The sequence below is a fragment of the Rattus rattus genome, chromosome 2 (assembly GCF_011064425.1).
Source record: "Rattus rattus isolate New Zealand chromosome 2, Rrattus_CSIRO_v1, whole genome shotgun sequence".
Taxonomy (NCBI): domain Eukaryota; kingdom Metazoa; phylum Chordata; class Mammalia; order Rodentia; family Muridae; genus Rattus; species Rattus rattus.
In genome coordinates this window covers 189827534-189854742 of record NC_046155.1, presented here as the reverse complement: position 1 = coordinate 189854742, position 27209 = coordinate 189827534, and the positions used below count along the sequence as shown (strand labels likewise).

At 41.2% G+C, this 27209-nt stretch overlaps 1 protein-coding gene across 2 annotated transcripts in view; it reads right to left on the bottom strand.

Moving 5' to 3' along the window:
- Nucleotides 1-27209, bottom strand: part of Prkn (parkin RBR E3 ubiquitin protein ligase) — a 424783-nt gene that overhangs the window by 215331 nt on the left and 182243 nt on the right. For both annotated transcript variants that reach the window (XM_032894705.1, XM_032894704.1), the window contains exon 2: nt 1476-1639. In XM_032894705.1, the coding sequence (XP_032750596.1) occupies nt 1476-1639 (164 nt within the window). The remainder of the gene's footprint in view (nt 1-1475; nt 1640-27209) is intronic.

The window sequence follows — 27209 nt, the reverse complement described above, 5'->3', positions numbered from 1 at the left end:
ACTCCTTTTCACCCAAGCCCCTGAGAAGCTCTGAGCACTGGAAGCTCTAAAAGTGTGAATCAAGCTAATACTGTTGAAACAATGCATAGATTTTTATAAAAATCAGTCCCCCACAGCAGTTAATCTTACTGAATGAGGAACAGCTAACTGTTACACTCGCCCCACCTTGTACAGGCGAAGGGGCTTTAAAATCTAATGGTTCTCATAATAAAGTCTATCTGGATTCGAGAAACAGCTTTAGAACCATTTATTTGTGAAGGAAACCATCTTAGGTTTAGAAGTTGGCAGGAACGGCAGAAAGCTTTTTAGTTGACTGAAATAAAAAACAAAATCAAAACACTTCTTAGCACAGGCACTTCCCTTGTGAAAACAAATAGCAGGAAAGCAATGCACAGCAGTTTCTGCACAATGGGCGTGAGTCCTACCGCCACCAGCGGGGGCAGGGAGAATAGCAGAAGTGATTTGCATTTCTATAGTTTCTTTGTACACCCACATTCCAAAAAGCTTTTCACAAAGCAGCGAACACCTCAGTCCACCAGAGGACTGACTGGACTAGGCAGTCTGAGGTCTGAATACAACACAGATCCCCATCTAACTGGGAGCAGGGGCTCAATTCCACCATACGCAGAGAGGAGGGGACGAGCTTTTCCCTGCTTCTAATCACGTGAGTAAATGTGACTCATTTCTGCTGAACTGCCCTCCAAAACACTCACAGTTCTCTCATTCTAGGCAACCGGCCTGCGCATCGATTGCTAACCAGTTCCTTGGATTCCTGCAAAACTCGTTTCTCCAAATGTACAAGATGCCATAAGGAAGAGGGTTTCCATGGCACAGCAGGGGCCAGATACACAGGAAGCAGAACCCCATGGTTCACTTGGTTCTGTATCGGGGTGTAGGCCAGGGATAACTCTGTATATGCTTGGAGATACGAAGATGGACTTTTGCTGTGTAATTTCCCAGGCTGCCTATCCACCGCTCAGAGCCCTCAGCAAATGGGGCCCTGGGTCAGTGTCTGCTGTAGTCCAGGCAGCAGCTGTGAGTGTCCTCCAGGGGTCACAGTCGGGTTGTAAATCCCTCACAGAGCTTGGGCTGAGCAGCCTTATAGGGAACAATTTATTTGAATCCTTCTTCATTAAGATTCAAATGGAATAAGGAAGGTAAAAATTGAACAGACCCAGAAATTGTGCCTTCCTGCTCCCTCAGTCAGTAAACATTTATTCACTAAGCCGAGCGCCTGGCTTCTTTCTCCCCCTCTTGGCTCACTCACACTAGTTCCTCCAGTCCTTCCTGCATACTGTTTTAATGCATAATTAAGAAGGTCAGAATTAATGAAGCCGTGTGGAGTAAAGTTCAAGGAATCCCCAGGCACTATTTATTCTATTAGATCTCAGGCATGAATGTCAGATTGGCAGCATAAACTGCAAGGGCCTTGGCCCTGGCTACATCCCAGGGACCACCCACCCAGGGAGACTCACCTGTACTGTCAGGTGATTCTGCAGCTCCTTCCCAGCAAAAATCACACGCAGCTGGTCAGCTGGAACCCCCTGTCGCTTAGCAACCACTTCCTTGAGCTGGAAGATGCTGGTGTCAGAATCGACCTCCACTGGGAAGCCATAGCTGGAGTTGAACCTGACAAACACTAGACAAGACCAGGGGCAGAGAGAGAAGAAAGAACATTACTCCAAGCCTTTAATGGCCAGTGAAATGTCTCTGAAGCCTCTTGCCCCTCACCTGCCCTCCAGTGAATGACATAAATTTTCTCTCATTTAAAACAGAGAAGTTTATTCTATAGAGCAGTAGTTAGAAAAAAAAACCAAAAAACAGAAACAAAAACAGTTTTCCCAAGGTGTTTCCTGCTCATACCCTAGCCAGTGACCTGCAAACCAAGACTGCTTTGTGCCTTTCACAGCCCTTCTGGAACAGAGGGAGTCAAGCGGAGAATTTGCTTGATTGGAATCTCGAGATTCCCATGAGTGTATAGAATATTCTGCTCCAACAGACTGAACAAATGCTCATTCCCTCCACAGAGTCCACTGCATTAAACTCAAAGGCAGAATGTGGCTGCCCCAGAAAGAAATGTTGGAAATGGAAGGCACTATGCAGACAGCTGAAGAGAGCATGGGCCCTGTGATAGGACGCTGGGCTCTGTGAAAGAACTCCAGGCAAGGCTTTGAGTCTCTGTGAAGGCCTCTGCACACTGTGTAAGGAATTTGCACCCTGTGTTCTTAGTTCACAGGTCACAGTGGATTTCTAAAGAGATCTTGAAGTGACATCATCTCTGCTGTAGCCACCATTCTCTTCATTAGGCTCTGGCTAGATACCATGATGTCTCCCACGCTGTCTCCTCATTCCCCTTGTCAAACCATATATAGCATTTCTCCCATTTGCCTGCTGTTTCCAACTATCCCCCTTTTTATCCCTCCCCCAGTGCCCTCTCATTTACTCCTCAAATAAAGGGAGCCCTCACTGAGTACCGCCCCACCCTGGGATATCTAGTCTAGTCCCAGCAGGTCTAAGCACATTCTCTCCCATTGAGGCCCAACAATGAGGCAGTCCAGGTAGGGGAAAGGGGACCTAATGGCAGGGAACAGAGATGGAGATAACCCCTCCACTTGTTAGGGGATCCACATGACTACTCCATGTCAGGCTCTTACTGTCTAGTCTCTTGAGCCAGGAGGGGTAGTGCACATCTTTAATTTCAATCCTCCAAAGCAGAGGCAGCTGGATCTCTGTGAGTTCTAGGCCAGACTGCTCTATGAAGCAACTTCTAGAATGGTCTAGACTACATAGTGAGTCCCTGTCTTAAATAAAATAAACAAACAAACAATATTTTCTAAGTTCTTACATCATTTAGCTTCTTCAATTAGTCTATTTTTAGTTTTGTAGTATATTTTTTATTTTTCATCTAAAGATTTCTTCAAAACAGCATACAAACTGTTAAATAATGGTGTGACTCTGACATAGGAGTTTTCCAGTTAACTTTAGGGACAGGAACCTCAATTCTCCCCCCAACCCCCACTTCCCTCTCTTTAACATGCATTTTTTTAAAAATACTTTTAAAATTCACTTTTCATCCCAATCACAGCCCCTCTCCCTCCTCTCTTTCCAGCCCCATCGTTAAAAATTGTTTCCCCTTTGCCCTCTTCCATTCTCCTCAGATAAGGAGAGCCTCCATGGGGTGCCACCCCACCTTGGGACATCTAGTCCCAGTAGGAACATCCTTTCCCACTGAGGCCCAACCAGGCAGTGCAGGGAGGAGGAGGGGATCCAGTGGCAGAGAACAGAGACTGAGACAGGCCCTGTTCCATTTGTTCCATTTGCTATAAATGTGCAGGGGCCTAGGTCCAGCTCCTGCATGCTCCCTCATTGGTGGCGCAGGCTCTGTGAGCCCTCATGGTCCTGGGTTAGTGGACTCTGTGGGTCTTCAGGTGGTACCCTCGGTCACTGTGACTTGCTCACCTCTATCCCCCATTCTTCCAAGGAACCTCAATTCTTATCCTTGTTGTGGTTCTGTCCTGGCTGAAGATGAGAAGCTACACATGGGTTTGGAAGCTCTGGTTCCTGGCCTGGTTTCTTGTTATTTTTCTTCTCCTTTTATACAGTTACCTGAAAAACCCTATATGAGTGTGCGACCAGTCTAAACAACACTATGGGGGCGATGTAGAAAGAAGTTGTTGGAAACTACATTAAAGGCACTATGCAACTATATTAAAAACCCCAAAAGAGATGCAGGACTTTTGAAGGAAATTGAGGGGAAAAAGGTGAAATAATAGTAGTAGCAGAAATGAAATTACAAATTATCTGTATAACTATTCAAATCATGTTTTAGGTTTTATTAAGTGTTCGTTGTTCTATAAATAGTCTTAAATTCACTTTTTATAAATTATGAAAATTATATACAAATAGATACTTTTGAATAGTAAGCCTGTGATACAAATTGATTTTATAATAAAACGAGCAACTAAGCCTATCATATTCAACCAACTGTAATTCTTGCATAGGCTAAAGAGGAACATCTTAAGAAGGTGGGCAGTTCAATATCCAAATGTCATGTGGATACCAAATCCTGTCTGTACAGCTTCTCAACTCCAGCCATGATTCTTGAGTATGGAGAAACAAAGAGACCCAGTGTTCTCTCTCATGGAAAGCAAGACACTTTAGAGTCAGGAAAACAGTAACTTGATTCCTGGCCACCCTTCTTTCTAATTTTATAACTTAGGATAAATTGTCCAGTATCTGCCACTCCTGGTTGGATTGTCTACTGAGAGTCTGCCGTGGGATCATATACCACCTCCAGAGCCTGTTCCATATTCCCGTGATTTCATTTCAGAAACAGCCACAGAGCAGAAGAGCTCTTCCTGAAAACAGTTTCTTACATGAGCTGTCTGGAGGGGCTGGAGATAATTTTAAAACCATAGCATTTGTTCATTGTGAACTATGAAAAATTAACTAGTATTCAGGTAAGCACTGGGTAAAGCAGATTTCTCAGGTCTTATCACCATGATGGACCCAAATTATTCTAAGAGCTAAGAGAGAAATTTGGCTAGTCATCATTTTCTGAGATTTGATTGTATATTTTCTTGTTCTTGTTCTTCTTGTTCTTGTTCTTCTTGTTCTTCTTCTTCTTCTTCTTCTTCTTCTTCTTCTTCTTCTTCTTCTTCTTCTTCTTCTTCTTCTCTTCTTCCTCCTCCCTCCTCCTCCTCCTCCTTCCTCCTCCTCCTCTCCTCCCTCCTCCTCTCCTTCTCTTTCTTCTCCTCCTTCAGTTTATTATAATACTTCTTGCAACATCTGAAGTGTCTTATCACCTTCGACAAATGATGTGAGTAGGTGGATCGTCAATGACATAATACACTGAGAAGAAAAAACATGAGATGCAATGGCCACTTTCTTGAAGACAAGGTCTCCTGTCTTGTCTCAAGCTTAACATTTCCCATTTTAAGAGCTGGGAAAATACACTCCCCCAACCCCTGTCATCTCTCACTAGTGTCCTGAAAACCTAAAGGATAAGAAAGTAAATGGGAGTTTGTTGGGGAGAGTCATCATTGGGTGGTAGACCCATATGGTACCTTCAAGGTTGTTTCAATGGTGTGGCCTAAGCAGGGTACAGGGTTTTTTGTGATCATGATCTTACTTGATCTGTCTACCACCCAAGGGCTATTTTACTCCTTCTCTGGGGATGGCAGAGTGGGACTGCCTCACCCTCCTGTCAGTGTTTTAGGGATTTGTTCAGGAATGGCTCCATATCAATTAACCCCTGGCTTTCATTTCCCTGCTGGTGATGCAAGTTAAGACTAATCAACAGGAAATCCAGGCTGTCAACATTTGGTGAAGATGTACATTTGCTGTTATGAAGAATCATGTGTGGCTGAGCATTTTAGCTGAGGAAATCAAACAAAAGCAAGCCCAAGACAGAAAGCTAATATCAACTTCTATATGGACTCTGTGCATCTACTAAGGCAAGACCTGGCTCCAAAGGGAGAGACTGCCCTATACTCTATAGGATTTCAGCCCCAGCTGCACCCGAGTAAATACCAAGGGCAAGTTTTGTTCTGGTAGTTAAAAACTTCTCAGGCATATATTTCCAAGTGTCCCCTGATGAGGCTTTCCTTCTCTTTCTTTGAGAACTATCTCTAAGTCTGGTAGCTCTTGCTTGAAACAAGAAAACGAACAAACAAGCAAATAAACAAAAGTCACATGTTCACACTCCCCCTTAGTTGCTACTCCATTTTCTGCATGGGGAATTTTATTGAGAATTACTTATATTTCTGATGTCTATTTGAAAGAAATACACATTGCAGAAACCCATTTGGGAAGAGTGTTTGTGATAAATCAGTAGTCTTCATATTTTTAATCCACCATTACCTTTTTTGGATCAGAGACATTCCATGTAGTTTGTTCTAAGATTTACAATATTCTTTTCCCTTGGCATCTGTCTCTACTTTCTCCTGGTATTTCCCTGGAGCACAGGGCAGACTTCTGTAATTTCATCTTATGGTTTCCCTACCTTTGTTGCACCTACATACCTTTGGAATACCCAATAAACATTAGGATGCTTTTTCCTTAGTATGAGTGTAGTCCCAAGTGGCTTCATCTAATAGAGGGCTGTAATACAATGATAGTAATGGAATCCTACACCTCTTGTTCAGACTTGTCTCCCTGGAACTCTAGATATGGGCATCTACTAGATTAGAAGTGTTTGGCCAGCATCTAAGAAGTGCAGTGAAATGAATGCTTTTCTGAATGCTCCCAGCACCTTGCATTATTGTCACTGTCTTTGAACGGTTCCTGAATTTTCTTAATTACATCCATAGCATATTCCTAGCCATCTAACTCTCTCTCTCTTCATCAATGCCACATGTTACCAGCTGCCATTATCTCTCAGAATGATGCAGAGTTGCCTACATTGCTTCTGAACTCCAGAGTTTTCCATCTCTGATTCGCTACCTACAGGCCAGGCAGAAAATGTGCTTTTCTGGACTGTCGATCAACACATATGGCTTCCCTGCACTGGCTGTCCCCTGGGTTTCTTCTACCCTCAGAGGGAAGGACTCCATCCTGACTCTGGACACAAAGCCCTTCATGATCCAGACTCTGGCTACTTTTCTAAGCTCTAAGACCCTGGTATACCACTCCCAGGCTTGGCCACCAAACTCTCCCTGCACACTTGTAGCATCTTGTAAATGCTTTAGTTTGTCCCAATTTTGTTTTGTTTTGTTTTACTACAGATGACCAAAGCCTACAGAAAGGCTTTAGCATTCATAAAGTAAACCTGTTTTCAATCTTGACTGTTTACATTCATTCTTCAAATCACCCAGTAGAGGCTTGTAACTTACTAGTCACCTACATGGAACTGTCCATATAATTTGTGATATACTTCCAGCCATTAAAATCTAGAATACAAAGTAATAATAACAAAAGTGCCAGTGAGATGCTTAGCCATCAAAAGTACTGGCTACTCTTTCAGAGCACCTATGTTCAATTCCTAACACCCAGATCTGATATCTTCTGGCCTTTGCAGTCAACAGGCATGTACATGGTACCCGGACATGCATACAAACAAAACACCCACATAGATATAATAATCTATTAATTAAAAGTAATAGCAATGAATATTTATGTGTAGTCATTTATAGATGTATATTTATACATGCAAGTTGTAGGTTGATGTCATTATGCAGGTGAAGGCAGGTATAGAATAGTACAAGGCCTGTCACTGAATGATAAGGAAGGATGGGTGGGAGAAAAGTTTTAGAGAGAGGCAACTGGAGTGAAGGGAGAGCAGCAGGAGAAATACATGGAAGCAGATGTAAATGATCCTTGCCGTGTACCTTTACATAGACATAGGTTGTTATGAATATTCTTAAGGAATGGATAACTACAGGATTTTGTGTATCTAGACAAGAAAACTATATCTTATCTAGGTGGGTGGTTTATACCCTTATTAATTGACTGTAAGTTAATTGTGTGGATGTATTGTACATTGAGCTTTTAACATATAAATCTGGTTGTTGGCTTCCAATTTGTTGAGTCTTGACTTAACTGGATTGTTGGGAGTGTGAACAGAGTCTGTGACAGGAAGCCATGCTAGGCTATATAATGCTTGGGGCTAGCATGACCTGGGGCCATGCTAGCATGGCCTGCTGAACATTATATGAGTCTCAGGCATGGTAACAACCACCAAGGTACAGTGTGTGAAAGTGGCTGGCAGAAAAACAGCAAGAGTGCACAAATCTGCTTAGAGTAGGAACTCATGGGAACCGTTTGTGTGATTTTTTTTTTTTTTAATATACTGCTGTAGGTGGCGCCCAATGTGGGGCAGGAATCCACTAGCAAGTTAAGATTTTTCAGCCTAAGAGTTAGAAAGTTTTATTTTCTAAGTGAAAGAGGGGCCCAACGCCATGTTGAGTCACATGATGGTCCAAGCATGGGAACCTTAAACAAAGGAACAAAGGGGCATCTGCTCACAGACTCTAGGTCCCTGGCCATGAAAAGCAAATCTACTATATGTCAGAACATAGCTATACTATTGTAATATTATATATATAGAATGTATCAGAATTTGTGATACCCTGGCCTAAGGAATAATTATAAAGTAAATACACATATGTATTTACATACATGTGCAGTATCCATGAATATTTACATACAGTATTTTATAATCTTAGATAAATGAATTGTAAATTCGTTACTTTATTTGTGACAGGACAAGATAGTGCAGAGGTTCCTGCATCTTCTGGTCTTGCTGAGGTCATTTCAGGTTTAATTGGAATTTGATCTCCTTGATGGACAATCTATGGAAAATTACCAAAACATGTTCTAGGAACCCAAGGTCAAGATGCCCTAGGTAGTTTATCTTAGCATCTGTTAAACTGCCTCCTCTGGTGAAACCCAACTGAAGCTTCAAAAATCCAGTGTTCTGGACACACACACTCGGGTTACAATTGGGTCCCAAATGCCTGAGAGTAGTTCCAGTTGACTGGAATACAGACTTTCAATTGACTATAGACTGTATCAGAGTGGTCATCCTTGGGAGCCTTCCTCTAAGCAAAGCCACAGTGCTGTCTTAAGTGAAGCAAGAGGCTGAGACCTGAGGGATTTGCTTCTGAGGAGAAAGGCAATCCTGGAAGGAAAAGAGCCAGAAAAGGAGTGCACAAATTCTGCCACTCACCTTGTGGCGAACCCCTCTAACGTGCAGGTAGACGGGAACCTGACAGAAGCTCAGTCAGAGGAATAACTGTCCAAAGGTGCAGAGAGCACAATCCCTGGCCTCATATGCACAGTAACTTCCTATGTGCATGGAGAACCAGAGGTCCTCCACAGTGGAGGGGCCTGACAAACACTCCTTGGTCAGGTGAGGAGGCCATTAGGAAAGGGGACACTGAGAATGGCCCATTCTTCTGTGACCTTCCACCTGAAATCCTACAACCCCAGTCTAATCTCCAAGAAGAACATCAGATAAAAAATGGCTGATAAGCATTGCAAAAATGCCTTGTCACAACTCAAAACCTCAAGGTCACTAAAGCAACACATGTCTGAAATATGGTCCGAGTCTAGAAGAACCCAAGGGGAAGCAATAATTAAATACAGTGTGTTATTCCAGATGAGAGATGGGACGATACAAAGACAGAAAAAGGTGAGGAAATACAAATAAAGATAGGACCTCAGTAAAAATGAACAAACAGTACATCCATGATAATGATTAAGTTATTAAAATAACACTGGAGACAAGACCTAAAGAGATGACTTGGGGGTTATTGGCTATTTTTACAGAGGATTAGAGTTCAAATCCTAGTACACATGGGACATCTTAAAAAGTCCCTAACTCAACCTCCAAGGGATCTGAGGTCCTCTCTGACAGAGACTATGGAGAGGACAGAGACTGTGGAGAGGACAGCATCTGAGGAGAAGACAGCATCTGAGGAGAGGACAGAATCTGTGGGGAAGGCAGAGTCTGTGGAGAGGACAGTGCCTGTGGACAGGATAGCGTTTGCAGAGACCAGATATACAGGAGGAGAAAATGAGTGGAGAGTAGGAGATATACTAGGGTTTGATTAGCTGATATCAAATGAACCTTGATGTGTTGTCACCACTTGGAAATTCAAGAGAGCTTATAAGTCACATGGCCTGCCTTCCCACTCCTCCCTGGTCCAGTTAGAAGTGCTTTGAACCTCATGTGGCTATATCCATGTCTCCTCATGCTCTCAGCTTCCCAGGCTGGAGACAGACCACAGATTAGGACTCTGAACCCCTCTGGTAGGTGAGAGAGCCAGTGTCCCAGGAAAGAGCAGCCCCTAGAATTTCACCATGGCTCTGACAATTGTAACACTTCTTTATGTCCACCTGACTATGCACTGGCCTCCCTTTCTCCCTTGGCTCTCTAGTTTTCCTCATTTCTTGGATGAATTCCTCCATTTCCTTCCTTAATCTCTGACTAGCACTATGAGAGATGAAGAATGGGAGGTAGGGAATGCAATTATCTAACAAGAGGCCGATGCCATGGCTGTAATCCTGGCCTCAGGAACTGCTTCCCGGACTTGACTTTTACCTCTGCCCTCCTTGTGACCTCTGTAACTGTGGTTCACAGTTACTCTCCTTCCATCAATCTTAGGTCAAGTAGGAAATAATAATAGTAATTACTTCATACAGTGGCCATGATAATTAAAGAAATTAATACAAGGAAAGTACAATTCTGTAAATTTTAATCGTTATTTACTTTTACTAGAATGCCACCATGTCTTAGAAGTAATTGTGTTTCCACGTCGAGTGTGCAGTACTGATGTTTGGATAACTGTAGCCATTTCTTCTCCAGGAGTTCCACGTACTATGCTGTGGAGTGCCTAGCAATTGATCTCAAGTGATGGTGGTGTCCTGATAGCGCTATCTTTGGCTCAGATACAGCTCTCTATTTTCAAAGTGCTTGTACGGACATTATCTCAGTTAATCTTCACAGGAGCATGGCGAGATAATTGGGACAGCATTTACTATTCCCACCTACAAGATGAGTAAAGAGCAAGAGGGGCTTGCTTACTATTTACAAGGAGGGCAGAAACAGGAATCCCAGGGCTCCCGATCTCTTGTTTTTGCAAGCTTAACTTTTACACTGAACTGTTAGCCCTGGCCTCAGAGGACGAAGGAGAGAGAGTAGCTCTTCCACCTCCAAAGGCTTATGTACCCTCCCAATAAATCTAGTATGCCTAAAACCATGTTCATGGTTGGTATGTTCAGAGACCTCTCCCTCTCATCTGGTGTCTGTAGTGCACTACTGCAGGCTGACCAAGAGAGCAATTTATACTGTTAGTTATGGAGAAGTCTCAGTAGCCTACAGCAGAGTTCCTTACCTTTACAGTAAGGTTAAGATTGGCATTAGAGAGAGTCGTTTTCTCTCAGACTATTTTGTGTTATTTGGGTTAGGTTATTCTGAATTCAAACAGAAAAAAAGGGGATCGGTAAATTGGTAAATTACCACTATCATCTTCAGACAGTCTCAGACAGACCAGAACTAAGGCTATTGTTAATAATAATAATAATAATAATAATAATAATAATAATAAGTAATTGTGATATTTTATCCAGGAAGCAAAACTCTTGGCAAAGTTCCTTTCCTTACCTAGCCTGCCTTTGCTCCACCTTCCACCCTCTTTCGTGTACCCATCCCTTCTCTTCCCCTATCCTCGCTCTCGATTGTCTACTGTACATCCTTCCACCCATCATCTGTTCATCTATACATCTTCTACCCTCCACGCTCCACCTTCCATCTCCTACCCTGCACCTACTCACCCTCATCCACGCATCTATCCTCTCCCCATACAGCAAATCACTCACTCACTCATCAGAACTCTTAGCCACTGAGGAATAATATCGCAAACATAACAAAGAAGGTATTCAGATACTTTTTATGGCAAATTATCTCTGATTGGTAGGACAATTTAAAAGCAATTAGCTCTACTAATCATGTCAAAAGGAAAGCATTTTCTACAAACTGCTACAGTCAAATATATAGTTCCAAGGCTTTGATATAATACCTAAAGTAAGATAAACTTAGTTATAAACTTATTATATAAACATAATATACTTACATATAAATATAAAATATAAAAATACTTAAATATTAGTATTATTTAACAAAGGTGTGTTAAATGTATAGTATTTCATTTTTCCCAATATTTTCTAAATATATCAGATTTAATCAAGACTTCTAAATGATAGGCTAGCATACAAACTAAATGAACTGTAAACTTTCTGAGATCTGTTTGGTACACCTCCTAGAAAGTGAGTAAGTGAATAACTTATTTTAGTGTTTTAAAAATAAGTGGTTCATAATTATTTTTAACAAGATTAAAATGTACTCAGTTTGGTTAGAAAGTGACTGATTGGTGTATTTGTAGACAATTGAATTGTAACAAAGAATTACTAAATATTTTTTGTTGTTCCATTGCAGGTTTTAGACATTTAAAGAATGAAATGATGATATAATAAAACATATGTCTATATTTAATCTCTATTACTTATTAACATGTGCTTATAACTATAGAAATTAAAAGGAAAAACAGGATGATGAGCCCGTTTCATTATAGCGAAGGGTAAGATACCCATATACAGATTTGTCTTACAAATTAGGAAAACAAAACAAACAAAGGGCCAGGAAGATGGCCCAGTGGATAAAGGAAATGCCATGCAAGTCTGAGGACGTAGGTTTGGACCCCAGAGCCCACATAAAGCCAGCCGGGAGAATGCATGCTGGAATCTCTGTACGTCTGCAGTGAGGGAGGAGGTAGAGCTGACTGTGGACACAGGCAGAAGAGCTTCTGTTATCAAACGTGGCAGGTAACAGCCTGTGTTCCACGTCAGGTCTGCCCATCACCTTCTATCAGTCAATGAAAAGAGCCTAAACAATAGCAAGCAGAAAGGGAGATTCATTCAAAATGGCCACACTGGGGAGAGGGAACATCGGAGCCTGCAAATCTGTCTTTTAGGCCCTGAAGTGAGGTTAACGTTTAAGTAAAGGACCAAAGATATGGACACCTAACCAATCGGTTGAGGTGTGGCTCTGGGATTTGGTTGCATCCTGTAGGACCACGTGTCATCTTTCTGGGAGATAAGTCCCCCTCCTGTTGGTACCTTTTCCTTCTCCCAGCAGGAGCCCCTGTGGAAACTCTCATGTCTGTGGGGTCTGTTGGTCATGTGAACATACACAGACTGTCTCTCCTTTGCCAGGCCAGACTCACTCTGAGTTCTAATTTTACAGCGCAAATAAAACTTTACTACGTGGACTAGCTAGAAACCATGGGAGCCATGATGATAGGGTAACTGACAGTAGTCAGTCCTGCTGACCAGTGTAAAAGAAATAGAGTTCACCAAGAAGAAACAGGCCATTTAAATGATACCATATTTTGCCATCCAAGAATTCATTTTTATATTAACTTAAAATGTGCAAAGAAGAACACAACTTTATTACTTTTATGGGATGTCTGGGCAGAACGGTTTGGAGATTACTGACTAATGTGATCAGAGGCTAAATTTACCATGGAGCTGATCAATATAAAGAGAGAAACACAGACCGTAACAAGCCTGACTTTAAGCACCAACAGGCAAGACCAAGTATTCCATTACTGGTACAGAAACAGACCCTGGAGACCATACTGTAATGGAATTTTGTTTCAACTACTAATGAAATATTTTTTGGAGGTAAATTTATTCCTTCTTATTTTCTATTGAAAATTTTCAGACATTTTTGAAATTTCACTTGCATTAACAAAATGTTTATAGGAGTCAAGAAAAAATAGTTCCTGAGATAAGAGTATCCTGAGAAAAACCCAGTACTATGTAAGCATATCCAATGGTTAAATCGCCCTAGTGCTTGTCTTTCCCTCTCAGAGCCTGGATAGTTCAGCAATTGTGAATGCAATTAACACAGATTTTGTTCCATTTTTCTTTTAATGGCTGCCATGGTAGCAATTTATTTATGTATTCATTACAAATGAATTTTCTGTGTAATTCTAGACATAAAACAAGTACAAATAAATCCTTTTATTGACTAAAATAAGAAGTGTCATTGTGAGCCAATATAAATTCTCAACTTATGAATTCAATATTTATAAAGTTATAGCCTAAAGACAGCACTACATGAACCAATACCATTAGTACTGGCATAAGACTGCAGGTACAGAGTACACAGTTATTGATGGCAGTACTGGGCTTAGCATAAAAAATAACAGACTTGATTATGTCTCACTTAGCAACAAATCCCTATTAATGGCTAACCAAATGATCGGGTAGATAGTAAAAGGAAGGCTAAAAGCATAAATATGAAACTATTCGCAAATGTAGTCCCACCTTCTCAGCAGAGTTTCTGGCAGTGGCTCGCATGGCACTGTCCAGTCCAGGCTTGAAAACAGAGTCTGGCCAAAGCTGCTTCTCAACTTTCTTGCTGTCCCACTTAACTTTGGGGGCTTTAATATCTTCAAGCATAGTATTTATTTCTAAGGACTTGGGAAGGATTAAGTGGCTGCCTTGGTCTAATTTTTTAGATTAATGTATCATATATATATATATGTGTGTGTGTGTGTGTGTGTGTGTGTGTGTGTGTGTGTGTGTGTGTGTGTATACCATTCAATAAATGGTACCAAAGGTAACTTTTCAAGTTGGGAAAGAGCTATCCATTCAGCACCAAATGGCATTATATTCTTAAACAACGTTTGGAAATATATTTGAGGTCTTATCTTTGTTTCTACAGACACAGAGGAATTGGGACCCTCAGATGTGCTGGTAGGGTAAGATGGCAAGGCACTAAAGACTCAGTAGTTTCTTCAAACACTTAGTCCAGAGCTACCATCTGCCTCACTAATTCTCGTCTTAGGTGTCTACTCACAAACTGAAAACCATCTCCACAGTTAAAATGAATGTGAGGTCAAGAGACAGCACTGGGAGACTATCACCTGGCAAGAGGATGAATGCACACGTGCAATATGAACCCACAGCACACATGCGATATGAACCCACAGCACACGTGCCATGTGAACACACAGCACACGTGAGAGATAACATACAGCACACGTGCCATATGAACACACAGCATACATGCCATATGAACACACAGCACACGTGCTGTTTTAATGTGAGTTCTACCTATGACAGAAGCCAGCAGTTGTGATTGTTGGAAATGTCATCATTATGTGTCTGTTTGCTTTTATGATGTGGCAAAGATTTGCAGAAAATAGTTGAGAGCTGCAATACTTCTGACTACGGTAAGGACAGAGAAGGGTGTTAATCGCATGGAAACAGGAAACACGTTTCAACATTTAATACCAAAAGTTCTCTCTCAAGTCACACTGTTCTAGTGTTCATATGCTCTGAAATTGTAGTAATATGATCCAGACGGAGTTGCTGGTGACAATAGGACTCCTCGTCAATGCACCAATAAATATTTACCAAATAAATAACTATGTGTTAGCCACAGTGATAGCAAGTGATGTCACCGGAATGAACAACATGACACAGGGACAGAATGGAACTTGAAAATGGTGCAGGAATGTGGTGCACACTGCAGTCAAGCTTGTGTGCAGCATAGAAAATGCTGAGGCCGGAGCGCGAGTATCCATAAAGCCTCGCTTAGGATGGAGAGAGGGAAAAATGCAAGACACCCAGGCGCCTCCAGTTTGACAGCCACAGACTAAAGTCTACTTTACTGATTATGCTTTTGGAAATCACTACGCATCTCTTAAGCACAAGGTTGTCAGCTGTGTAGGAATGTGTTTGCATCGGTGAGCACAAGCAGCTGGTCTGCTGGGATCCTGGGAATTTAGGACTCCTTGAAGCTGTTAACAGGCTGAGCTTTCTCTCCCATGAAAAGATTGTGATATTAAAGCAACACCTTCACAAATGGGTAGCATCCTGGCCATCACACACACTGAAAGTGTGAACGAGAATTACTGAAAAGAAGCGTGCCTGCAGAGACTGACTGACTGGCAGAACACCAGCGTTGTGGGGAGGTTGGAATGTTGCAGATCCAGAGGTTAGTTACCTGTTCTTGGGCTCTATCTCTGAGTTTGAACTAATATTTTGTGACTAATAGATAAAGCCTTTGGGGATCTATTAACAGACTACTAGCTTTTACCAACCCCAAAGTTAAGACTGCCATTAGACAGCATCGTGAACCTATAGAAAAGCTCCCCAGTCTTCATGTAAACAACTTTCTGATGTACAGACCTATGTATTTTAAACATGCCTTGGTTCATGGTTCTTTGTTCAGTAAAATTATGAAACTGCTTCCACGCTGGAACATGGAATTAGAAGTAACCTAAATGCTTGTTCCTGGGTTACGGTCACTCGCATGGCTCCAGAACAAACTCTTTCTTATTCTCTTTAACATGGGAGCTGTGGTCAAGTCTCTACATGCCTACATTCTAAAAGAATAACATTCCAGAAGATGAGCACCATGACCATGCCTCTGCTTCACAAGTAGTAGGCTGACACTGATCCATGTGGACGTCAGACACGCAGATGTGCATGGCATTTCCCAGCAGCTCCGGCTCAGACACGAGCACTGATACTGAGACAACAGCTCCTTTCCAACTTGAACTTGGCGACAAACTGTATGTGTCTTTGTTTGTGTTAGGGTGTGTGTGTGTGTGTGTGTGTGTGTGTGTGTAAGAGACAGAGACAAAGACAGAAAATCATATCTCCTATGTGAGCTTTAAACTGTACGCCCAGAAGTAACAGAGTTATATGTCTTACCCTTTATCAAAAACAGTTCTCCAGGTCAATGTGTAATCACATCACTGAGTAGCTCAGTAAGGCAAATAAATACATAACTGGTCCACAGGATGTTAGGGCTATGACCCAAGTGGTCAAGGGTAGGGTAAAATGAGAACTTGCTTTAGGACAGGCTATGCCAAGCTCTTCTTTGAACACGTCGGTGCTTGGTGGGACACAAAGTCTCAACAGCACATGTGTAAGTCACCTAGCCCTGCTTGCAGCTTGCTTCATGATCAAACTAAGACTACCCTCCTAGCTTACTTCACATAATTCCATGTTGGAAAGACATAACGGAAATATTTGATTTCTCAAAGCAGAAACATTCCACTAAGTTCTTTTAACAGTATCATTGCACAGGAAGAATCAGAACCCCAAATCTTGTTCTTGAGAGACAGTTCTTCAAGGGTACCTCAACTTTCTGCAAAGGCTTTGGTGCCTTGTAAGGGTGTCTTGTAAGAGTGTTTGCACAGACGGCTTCCTTAGCAAGCAGAGGCAGCTTCCTTGGGCTCTTCTTTGACACCAGCCCCTGTGCATGTGCAGCTCTCACTAGACTCCTTTAACACTGTCCCATTAAAATGAAGGAGTAGACGATGTTTGCTACAGTTGCTATGAGCTATAACATGCCTTCTGTGCTGACCCAGGTATCTTCTGTCCTCTGCTATCACTCATGAGGCTGTGATGGGTTTGGAAGGTAAGTGAGATGCTCTTGGCAGTGTCCACTCTGTCGATGAGCTCAGTGTCATAGTTTCAACATGAGCTGGGTTTTGTTTTAGCTTTTGACTCGCATAAATCATGTTGTAAAAATAAAAGTGAACACTTGGCTGAAATCAAATACAAGTCTTTCTTTTCATCAAAAAAAAAAAAAAAAAAAAGGCCATGTCTGTTTTGAAATAAAAAGGGACACCTTGTGTAAGCTTTAAAATATCGGTGTTCTCAGGAAGCGCGCTCCACGGAGAGGAGTCTAACCATCCCTTTGTCCTTGGTGCCAATTTGAAAGCCAGTTTAGCCAGTTTTCCGCTCGCTTTGAAAACTTGTGCGCTGATTAGGAGAGGACAGCACTATGTTCACTCCTAAGACTCCATCTAAATTGATCGGGTCTCGGCCGGGAATATACTATAACTGCGTAAGCGCAGGCACGACCAATAATTGAGTAAATGAACCTTGTAGAGCACCGCAGAACGATGATAGAGTTTTGTGTTCTCTGCTCTCAGATTTTGAAATCGTGTATCATGGTTTTACTTTCATTCTTGAAAACAGTGAAATCTGATGTTGACTTCCTTAAGTAACACAGCACTTGCATACACAGCACAACGAACTTTCAAAGTCACATCCTCATTCACTGCGACTCAATGGCTACGTGATAGATGTATAATGACTGCTCCGATACCTCCCTGCCCTCTTTCCCTCTTCTTCCCATTGCCCTCTCTCAACCCCTCCACCTTCCCACTATCCTTTCTTCTTTCTAAATGGCTGGGGTTGGGAGGGTGGCTTTCGGTCTGTGTGACAGTCTCATTCAGCATGCTCTCATTCCCACAGACAGGCTGCTCTAAGAATCCCCAACTTCTCCAAAGACAACTTTATCACCAGTTTCATTGCAGGTTGGCCCCTCACCCCAAGTATCAGTTTAATAAATCTAGCGAAGCAAAGGCAGGGTTGGAGGTCAGAGGGCTCACACTCAGGCGTCCATGTGTTCTGAGGAGTGACCTGGCTTAGCTCTCAACTACTCCTCATTGGTCAGCACTAAACATGTCAGCAGTGTTGTGAAGCTGCTTACGGAATGCTCCTACATGATGGGGAGCATCATCATTAACTTGTAAGACAGACTTGAAGCTTTAACAATTTTTCTCTTATCAAGGTTCATCTGGCTTAATAGTGAGGCTTAATTAACTTTGAGACTTTGTCTTCAAAGAAAACTTCTGGAAGTTTTATCATGTGGTCCATTTCACTATCAATATGAATTCATACTCTTAACTCACGGGACTCTGAATTTTTGTTCAGAAGTTGTTCTCGTTGTCGCAACAAGGAGCCCCATAAACAATGTTAGCTGCATCATTCCTAAGTGCAGAATTGAGCCACTCAGGGATGTAAACATCGCTATTGACTAACGATGTCTGACACGGCTTAGGTGGGCTCCCATCAGACTAATGATGTCAAGTACATCCGCGTGTGCTTCTAGATCACAGGCGTGTGCTTCAAATAAGACATAAGCACATCCTTGATTCCTTACCCTGCACATCGCTCATTATTGTTCCTTGCGGTCCATGTTGCTGACTGTCACTGGCCATTACAATGTGACCTACACTCCTGCCAGGAAAACAGTCTTACTGCTTAAATTTCCAAATGTATCTGTTATACTTCCTTGAGTCTATTTTATATTTTAAGCAGTTCCAAGATTTCCTCTTTAACTCGGATGTGAGTTTGAATTTTAAATTATAAGGTAAGATGCTCACTTTGAGAAGTTAACTGAAGAGCACACTGAAGTCATTATATTTAGGGTGCAGGCATTTGCAGATAAATCTGAAGGAGAGTGCAGCTAGGAGCTGAAGTGGGGGGTAAGGATGTTTAAATAATGGCTAAGTAGATAGAATAACGTTGATCATTTCTCCTGTCTAAATGTGAAGCTTGTAGCATTAAGTACTTCATTTGTGTGCAACGGCTACCACCACCCATTTGCAGGCTGTTTTCTTCTTCACGAGCTGTCGCTGGCCTCCACCATTCTACTCTGTATTGAAGAACTCTATGAGAGATGGCAGGCAGTGGACTCACGCAAAGCTCAGCTGCCTGTGGTGGGCTCACCTCCTAAGTCTGCAATGTGGACTTGTGTCCTTGCTTTGAGGACTTAGTGGGGGTGCATTCCCAGAGGGAGAACTCCAGTGATATTACACAACTGCATGTGCCATCTGACATGTGGTCAGCTCAGCGCGAGTGCATGCTATGTCCCAGCTTCTGGGGGAAAGCCCTTTTAGCAGACTAACATTAAGCCACCAATCTTAAACAAAAAAAAAATTGACTTTGGTCATTTGTCACAGCAATGTTTAGGTTAGTGAGTATATATGTGTTCACAAAGATAACAGTACTAACAATTTTCTCAACTGTAGCTACCTACGCAGTCCCAAAGGAATTAACATATAAGTCACATGCTCCTTCTTGCTACCTGGATAAGCTTTGCCACTGATTCAAAACGGTATGAGTTATTCTCTGATGAAACTTGCCTTTATTTCAATATTAAATTACACCAGCATTACAATTACTTAGTTTCCTGATAGTCCTGGAAAATGTATTCACCAAATGAAGTAGAGAAATTTCAATTTCTTATTTTTGTGATAAGAACCCCAAGCCTGAGACTGGTCAGACAGCTGGGCACTGTCAGAAGGGTGACTGCTTGTGGGGCGGCACCTTATCTGGGTGCACAATGTCAAAGAAGCATGTAATGTATTTTCACATTATTTGACTCATAAAATTCATTGTTTCATAATTTTCTGTCAGTTACTATATGAGCCCAGGGCAGGAGGAGAAAAAGGCAAAAGAATTAAAGATAAGAAGTAAGAGAAAGAAGTTCAGAATCATTAAGACATAAAAGACAACTTCTAATTTCACTTCTGAGGGAGCACCTCCATGTCAGACACACATATGTGAAGATTTAAAGCAAGCATCCACAAATAGGAGATGACATTGGTTGGTTGTTTTCCTGGGTCTGGGTTACCTCATTCAGAATGAATTTTTCTAGCTTTGCCCATTAACCTGTGGATTTCAGAATTGTATTTTCTTAAGTTTTATTCATTTGTATATGTGTGTGTTTTTTATACCACATGTATGTGCCCAGGGCTCACAAAGGCCAGAGAAGCAGATCTCTGAGAACTGGAGTTACAGATGGTCCTGAGCTGCCATGAGGGTGCTAGGAGTCAAACCCAGGAACTCTGTAAGAGCAGTCAGTGCTCTTGCCAACTGAGCCATCTTTCTACTCCAAGTTTTCTTTTTCTTAAAAGCTAAATGATATTCCATTGTGTAAACATAGACACTGCCATTACCCACTCCTCACTGATGGACATCTAGGCTGTTTCCATATCCTGGCTATTCAGCTCTATAAGAGAAGCTTCGGTGTGCAGTAGATGATTATTGATGTTGAGAACTACAACTGGTCAAGGTGCAGAGAACAGGAGACAACAGAGTGCCCAGCCCTAAACTGGACATCAGTATTTCAACTCCTCTTTCCAAGTCTCATTGATCATTGAGGAGGAGGGGTAGAAAGGCCATGATAGTCAGAGGCGGTGGATGGCTACAACAAGTCAGTGCTTTCTGGATATAGTGGGGCAGTTGCACATATGGATTCGCAGCAGTTGAGACAACATACAAAAGATCTTGGCACATTCAAGTCAAAGTCCCCACATGGCAGAGGAGGTAGGCACCAAGCCACATCCCCAGCTCTGAGCAATTGATAACTACTGGGGCAGGGAGAATCAGTGGTCGCTAAGGGTGTGGTCCTGGATGGGATACCCACGTTCCTGTGGAAGACCACACATCTAAGAGTGCATGGGCAGTGCCAACTGTGTTTGATGGGCCTAAAAAAGAAGGGAACGATGTTGGGAAAACAATTCCAAAGACATCATCAATATACAAAATGATGCTTTTCTTCTTGGAGGCAATATTTATCTAATTGGGGTGTGTGTGTGTGTGTGTGTGTGTGTGTGTGTGTGTGTGTGTGTGTGTGTGTGTGTGTGTATTGGTTTGTTTGTCTGTTTGTCCAAGGCATGAAAGGTAGAGGATTTTTTTAATTATATAAAGAACTTTGAGTGTTTCACTTATACAAGTTAATAGGGAAACTTTGTTTCCAAAGAACGTAATATATGAAAATTAATCAGCATTAATTGATAGATCTTATGTGCCCCCTGCAAATGCAGTAAAATTAGTTTAGAGAAAAATGTGGTAATATTTTTTAATTAACACTTGTTTTTTTTAGAATACCACACCCAGGTTTTAGTCCCATTCTGTCTTTCTGACTGTAGACCCTGGATATATGGGGATGGATATATTCTAATATATTTCTATATATCAATATTTTTATTATATTATTTCTTAAGATGACAACTCTAAATAATAGCTAGCCAGAAAGAAAATACCAGAACCACAGATATTTTTGCTTGCTTGTCATACTTGTAAATATATTTTTTTATGTTTGTAAGAGAAGCTAATAATGAAACATGCCCAGCTTATTACTTTGGGATTGATTGCAGAAATAGTCCCTACCTTTCTTATGATGTAGAAATATATACATATATTGATGAAGTATGGCTGTGATAAATTACTTCAAGAAAATAACTTTTCCTGGCTCCTTGTCTTTGTCCTTACAACTTGACTTATGGGGTCCTTGGGCGTGTCTCAGGAGGCAGTAGGGATCATTCGTGGCATTGGTTCTGTGTGTCAACACTTAATATTTATCTATGCCCCAGGCATGCATCATATCCCTTTTAATTGTTATTGAAATTTGACATATCATTTTTATATGTTTTTTTTAAGTCTACTTCTACTGTGGAATAAAATATCTGCAGTACAGTCTTTGTTTTTCTGCCATTTTTCCTCTTTAGCAACTATGCAATTATGTAAGACTAAGTGAATTGTGCTACTTTCTCATTGCTAGGAAAGATAACTGAGAACTAGTTGTTCATTTTGAGAAATAAACCACTAGTAAGGCATCTTTTATTTCCTTCCCAATTTCTAAGTGAGAACCGGGTCACATAAAGAAGCACATCTGTTCTCTAGAAACACACCGAGTCTAGCTGCTATGACTCATTCCCATTAATCTGCTGCCTTACATGTCTGGTAGCATCAGAGGCCTCTGCTGAAGTGTGGACATTGTGAAGACACCCTCTCAACTCCATGACTTGAAATGACACCTGATTCCCTCCCTCACTTGGCTCATTGCAGATAATTCTTCCCTCCTTTCTTATTCACTGCAACATTCACTATATCTTGGACATACCTAAGATTAAATGTTTGACCCCTTTGTTCAGTAGTTTGTTGTAAGTGCCTGCCTCATAAAAACTGCCCGATAAATGGCTAAAAATGAATATACATGTATGAAGTATGTCATGTTAGAGAACCTATCGCTTTATCCTAACTTGGTAGTCATCACTGACTCTCCCCTCCACCTCTCCTCCTCGAGTCGTTGCTGAGAGAGTGCTTGATACCCACAGAAGACAACTCAAACCTTAGGCATTGTCACCGCCTTACCCTTTCCCGTAATTCTGACAGTTAGGTCTCTGATTCTGTGTCTACAGCAGCCCCTGACACTCCAACTTCCAACTCCTGTCTTCCTTTACCTCTCATGCTCTTCTATAGGGCTTTGGTGTTTGCATGTGCAAGAAGACCGAGAAAAGCCACAAGTCTCCTGACAGAATAAGCTTGTTTTGCCTCTGCCGAGGCCACTCAGTGCTATCCCACTGTTCATGAGCCATGGGCTGATCACCTCAAGCTACGGGGTGAACTGTGTCACTCGGGGCTATCCTTAGCCTTCGTCACACTCCACAATGCAAGCACATATTCTACCAAACTCCATCTCTACCGACCTGCCTTCTGAGTTTCTGGAGAGAACAAAATTCTGTCTGAATGTTAGATTGGTAGCTTGCTCCTCCCTCTGTCTGGAGCATCCATTCTTGCTGTGTACGTCCTGCTCATCCACTGGACAAGTATCGTGAATCAGTCCTTCACACAAGCTCTTCCTGCATGACCTCAATTAAGTTCCACTTACCCTAAGCGCTCCCCCCACCTCTCCCTCTCTCCTCATTGCTTGCTGCTGTGGTCCTTGTGCTTCTACTTGCTATCTATTCAAAGAGAAGTTCCAACAGGAAGGGTCTTAGTCTCTTTGTATTCGCAGGAGCTAATAAGGTATCTAGCACATACAGACTGCCCTATAAGTGGCAACTGGGTTGATAAACTTAACATTCTTCCTTACCAGACTGTGTATGGTTACTCCTATAATTAGAGGACTTAGCCCATCCAAGAGGAAGGTGACAAATACTGAAGGAGGTGAATGAGAAAACTTATTTTCATTGACCTGAATACCACTCAGATAACTTTTCATTGATATTTTAGTATTGTAACTGGACTGAGAGAAAATGCCGTATCCATGGGATTGACATTTACAGTGTCTACCAGGACCAGGGAAAGTGTATGGGAAATTGAGTTGGCAATACAATGAAGTGCTATCACTTTTCAATGTTTTGGTAGAACAGTATCTGGTAAGTTTTCCAAATTTATCTTTGCTTTAAACATGGAGAAATGTGGATTGGAAAACAGCCTAACAGATTTAGTTTAACATTTTAATATATATGTCTTCAATGTTGCAAAACTGTGTTGGTAGAGCCTACCATTAAGTATTGAGCTTACCATTAAGTAGAGCAAGAACAGAATTCAGTGAGAGTTGGGTCTCTAATGTAGAAGGAAATACATGTTATTCAGAACTCTATCAGTTGCCATTAGAACTGCTTTAATATTAATAAACTGGATGAGTATGCATAGAGTATATTATTATACATCTATTAACATCATAGGACGATTGTAGGGATAAAACACAGAGAATAAATAAATTGATGTCCAAAGGGTGATGATAATCTGGAAGGATAGTTAAATAAAATTTAATTAAGATAAATATGAGGTCATTTTGAGTCCAAAATACACATAACACAGAAACAACATGAAACAAATTATTCATTAAACCTCCTTGGTGTTTAGCTTTATGGTGCCCTGTATAAAGAATGTTCTTAGTCAAGCATGGTACCACAATGCCTTTAATCACAACACTCAGGAAGTAAAGGCAGGTAGATCTCTGTGAGTTTCAGGCCAGTCCGGTCTGCCTAGCATGGTCCAGGCCAGACAAGGCTCCATAGCGAGCCCTGTCTCAAAAACGATGAAAAAGTCCTTATTTCAGAATAGCTAACATTGAAGCTCGTCCTAGAGGAGTGAATCTTCTATAGTATCTTCAAGAGAGCAATTGGGACAGAATAGACTCAGCCCACTGTGTTGGAATGGGTGCTTCACACTGTGAGAAACCACTCAGAGGAGATTGATAAGAAGACAAAGGTGATCTGGGTGCCAGAGAGCAGGAAACCACTAAAGGTAGCAGAAAGCAATGGGTAGGTGAATCGTGAAGGAGGAAGGACCTCCACAGTCAAATAGTGAAAAAGCAGGTGTGTGGGAGAGCTAGTACGTCATTTATACGCTTCCAGAACACAAAACACTAGGAAACCACAGAAGGAGACTGTGGTTCACCAAATAATCTGCAGGCATTGGATGGCACTATCTTGAGAAAGAGTGAACATCTCACAGGAAGTGACGCCTCACACTGGAATGGAGGTCTCCATTCCTCACCAGGATGTTTTCTTGAGAAAGATGTCATACTTGGGATTTGGACACTGAGTAGATCAGCCACAGTATTGAATCCTGCGTGCACTCTCAGGTCTGAGTATTTTAGTGGAAGTGGGAAGGAGTAGATGGAGTTAGGAAGAATGGATCTTCACCCTTTCCTTTAGTTCCCCTGGCACTGTTTTAGGAACCATGAACTCAAGATCAAACTTTACTTGACAAAACTCTACCCTCATGAAGATTGCTTTAGGTGGTAGGTGTGAGACAAAATAGAATAGCAGCATAAAACACTGATTTTCCTTTCTGCCTGACGAGTACCTTTGTGGTTATTTTGAGGCAAAGCTATACTTAAGACAGTCACGTATTTTCAGGCTGGAAGTTATTGTGGATAGAATCTTTTTTTTCTCCTTGGCTTTATCCCCACTGCATTCTCTCATTGCCTCTATACAAATTATTCACTCAGCATTCTTCTGAAAGAATTTTTAGCTAATTGCTTATAATTCAGTTACTAAAATGCATTTGGTCACTTGCTAAATATTAGATGCTAACATTTTACTGCAGGTAAGAATTCCTACAAATTAAAATATTCTACTTTTAAAGTTATTGAATAGTTGTAGACTCATTGCTAAAATTTCTAAAGAATAATAAATAGTACAAGTTACATATATTTCTATTCTTCTGACAACACAAGGCAGGCATACATACTGATACAGATTTAGACAAATGCTGTTTCAAGTTTGATGGCATTTGAGTAAGATTTTAATTTGTATCAGTATTAAAATTATCATAACACTAGTCTTTTGAAACTGGTTAAATGAATCCCTTAATTGGGATAGTAGCCATCTTTTTGGTCTAACTGGATGTAAGGAGATCTAACAAGCTATCATCATAAAATGTCACATGCTGTGCTGGGCAACTGGCACAAAAGAACATGGAAAATTAAGAATTTCTATATTTAAATCAGTTGATACAAACAAACCAAATCACCTACACCAGGGAAGGTCCCTCTGAATGAAATACAGGGAAACTCTAGAATATTCTTAGTGAATCTTTATGGTTTAAATATATGAAAAAATTACTTCAAAATACAATCTTTCTTATATTTAGAGTAAGAAATCTCAGTTTCCTGTTTTATAAATAAATATGCATTTAGAAGTTATTTTTAAAGTCATCTAGAACAAGGTGTGAATCAGAATATGGAAACCTTGTATGAGGAGTGAGATCTCATAACGCCATTAATTAAAATGTCTGAACAGGAAGACACTCTTCAGTCCGTAGCCAACTACCTCAATCACTGACTTCAGAGCCTTACAGTGTCACAGTGTGGGGTCTAGGGACTTGACCACGGTCAGTTAGCTCTCATCCCCATTCTCTATGGGTCCTGCCTACTCAAGTCCTTGGGGATGAAAGCCCCAAACCATCGTTAAACCGATCATTTCCCTTCACTTGCTAAATTTATCCTTTCCAACTCAAGAAGCTCCAACTTTCTCAAGTGTATCCTCATAAAATATTAACCCTGTGGTCATTTTTTTCTTCCCAGAAAGTCTCCAGAGCTTTTGCACATCTCCGAGTGTTTCTGTTAGGGAAGCTCCATGGTTTTAACTAAAGACTGGAAGCAATTTCTTTTCTGTTTGCAAGTAAATGATGCCTCCTACTTTATCAGTCTCTCTCTCAGGTCAAAGCATTAGACCAAACGACTGCTTTCAGAGAGGAGGATTTAATGAGTCTGAGCCTTGTTATCTAGAGGAAACAATTTGAATTACTCTTACTTAATGAATTTCTTTACATTTGCCAGCACTGAACTCCATATTAGATATAATGATTTCTCAAGGCCTAGATACAAAGAGTGGCATTTGTGTACCACCCACTTAGCTTTCCTAGTCTTTAAGACACTTCTGCCCTATGGAAGATGGTGCAGGCTGAGGATGTGTGTTATATGTATAACTTTTAATTTTCTATCATCTACATGAATGGTAGACATTAAAATTGATGATTTATATATAGCCAATATTTAATAAATATAAAAATTATTTCCAGGAGTATGAATTCTTTGATTTGGGGAAGATACACATTTTATGATCCACAAAACCCAGCTGGGAGTACGCCTGTGTGATAATGACCACCATGTTGGCAGATTTGGCTCTAGAACCAAGATGTTAGGCACATGCCGATGGAAAGTTTGGAAAGTGTAGCTCTTTATATTCTTGGGTTATTTTCTATTCTTTAGAGATCTATTTATATAGAATAGTCTGTATAAATATATTTATTATAAGATCTCAAATTTACATAAATTTTGATTAGTTTGTATTTTATACCGATTCACAAATAGCCAACTCCCATCAGCCTCTTAGATCCAACAGCTATTACTATATGAAACTGATTCCCCACCTTTTGGGAATACGGCATTTTTATCACATTTTTGTCTGTGAGTATGAGTGTGCACATGCTTTGGTGTGTGTGGGGGGGGTCACAAGACCACTCGAGTTCATTCTCTATCTCTACTATGTAGTTCCAGGGACTGAACTCAAGTTGCCAGGCTTTAACTGTTGAGCCATCTCACTGGCCAGGAATACGCCATTTGAAAGGCGATGTGTTAA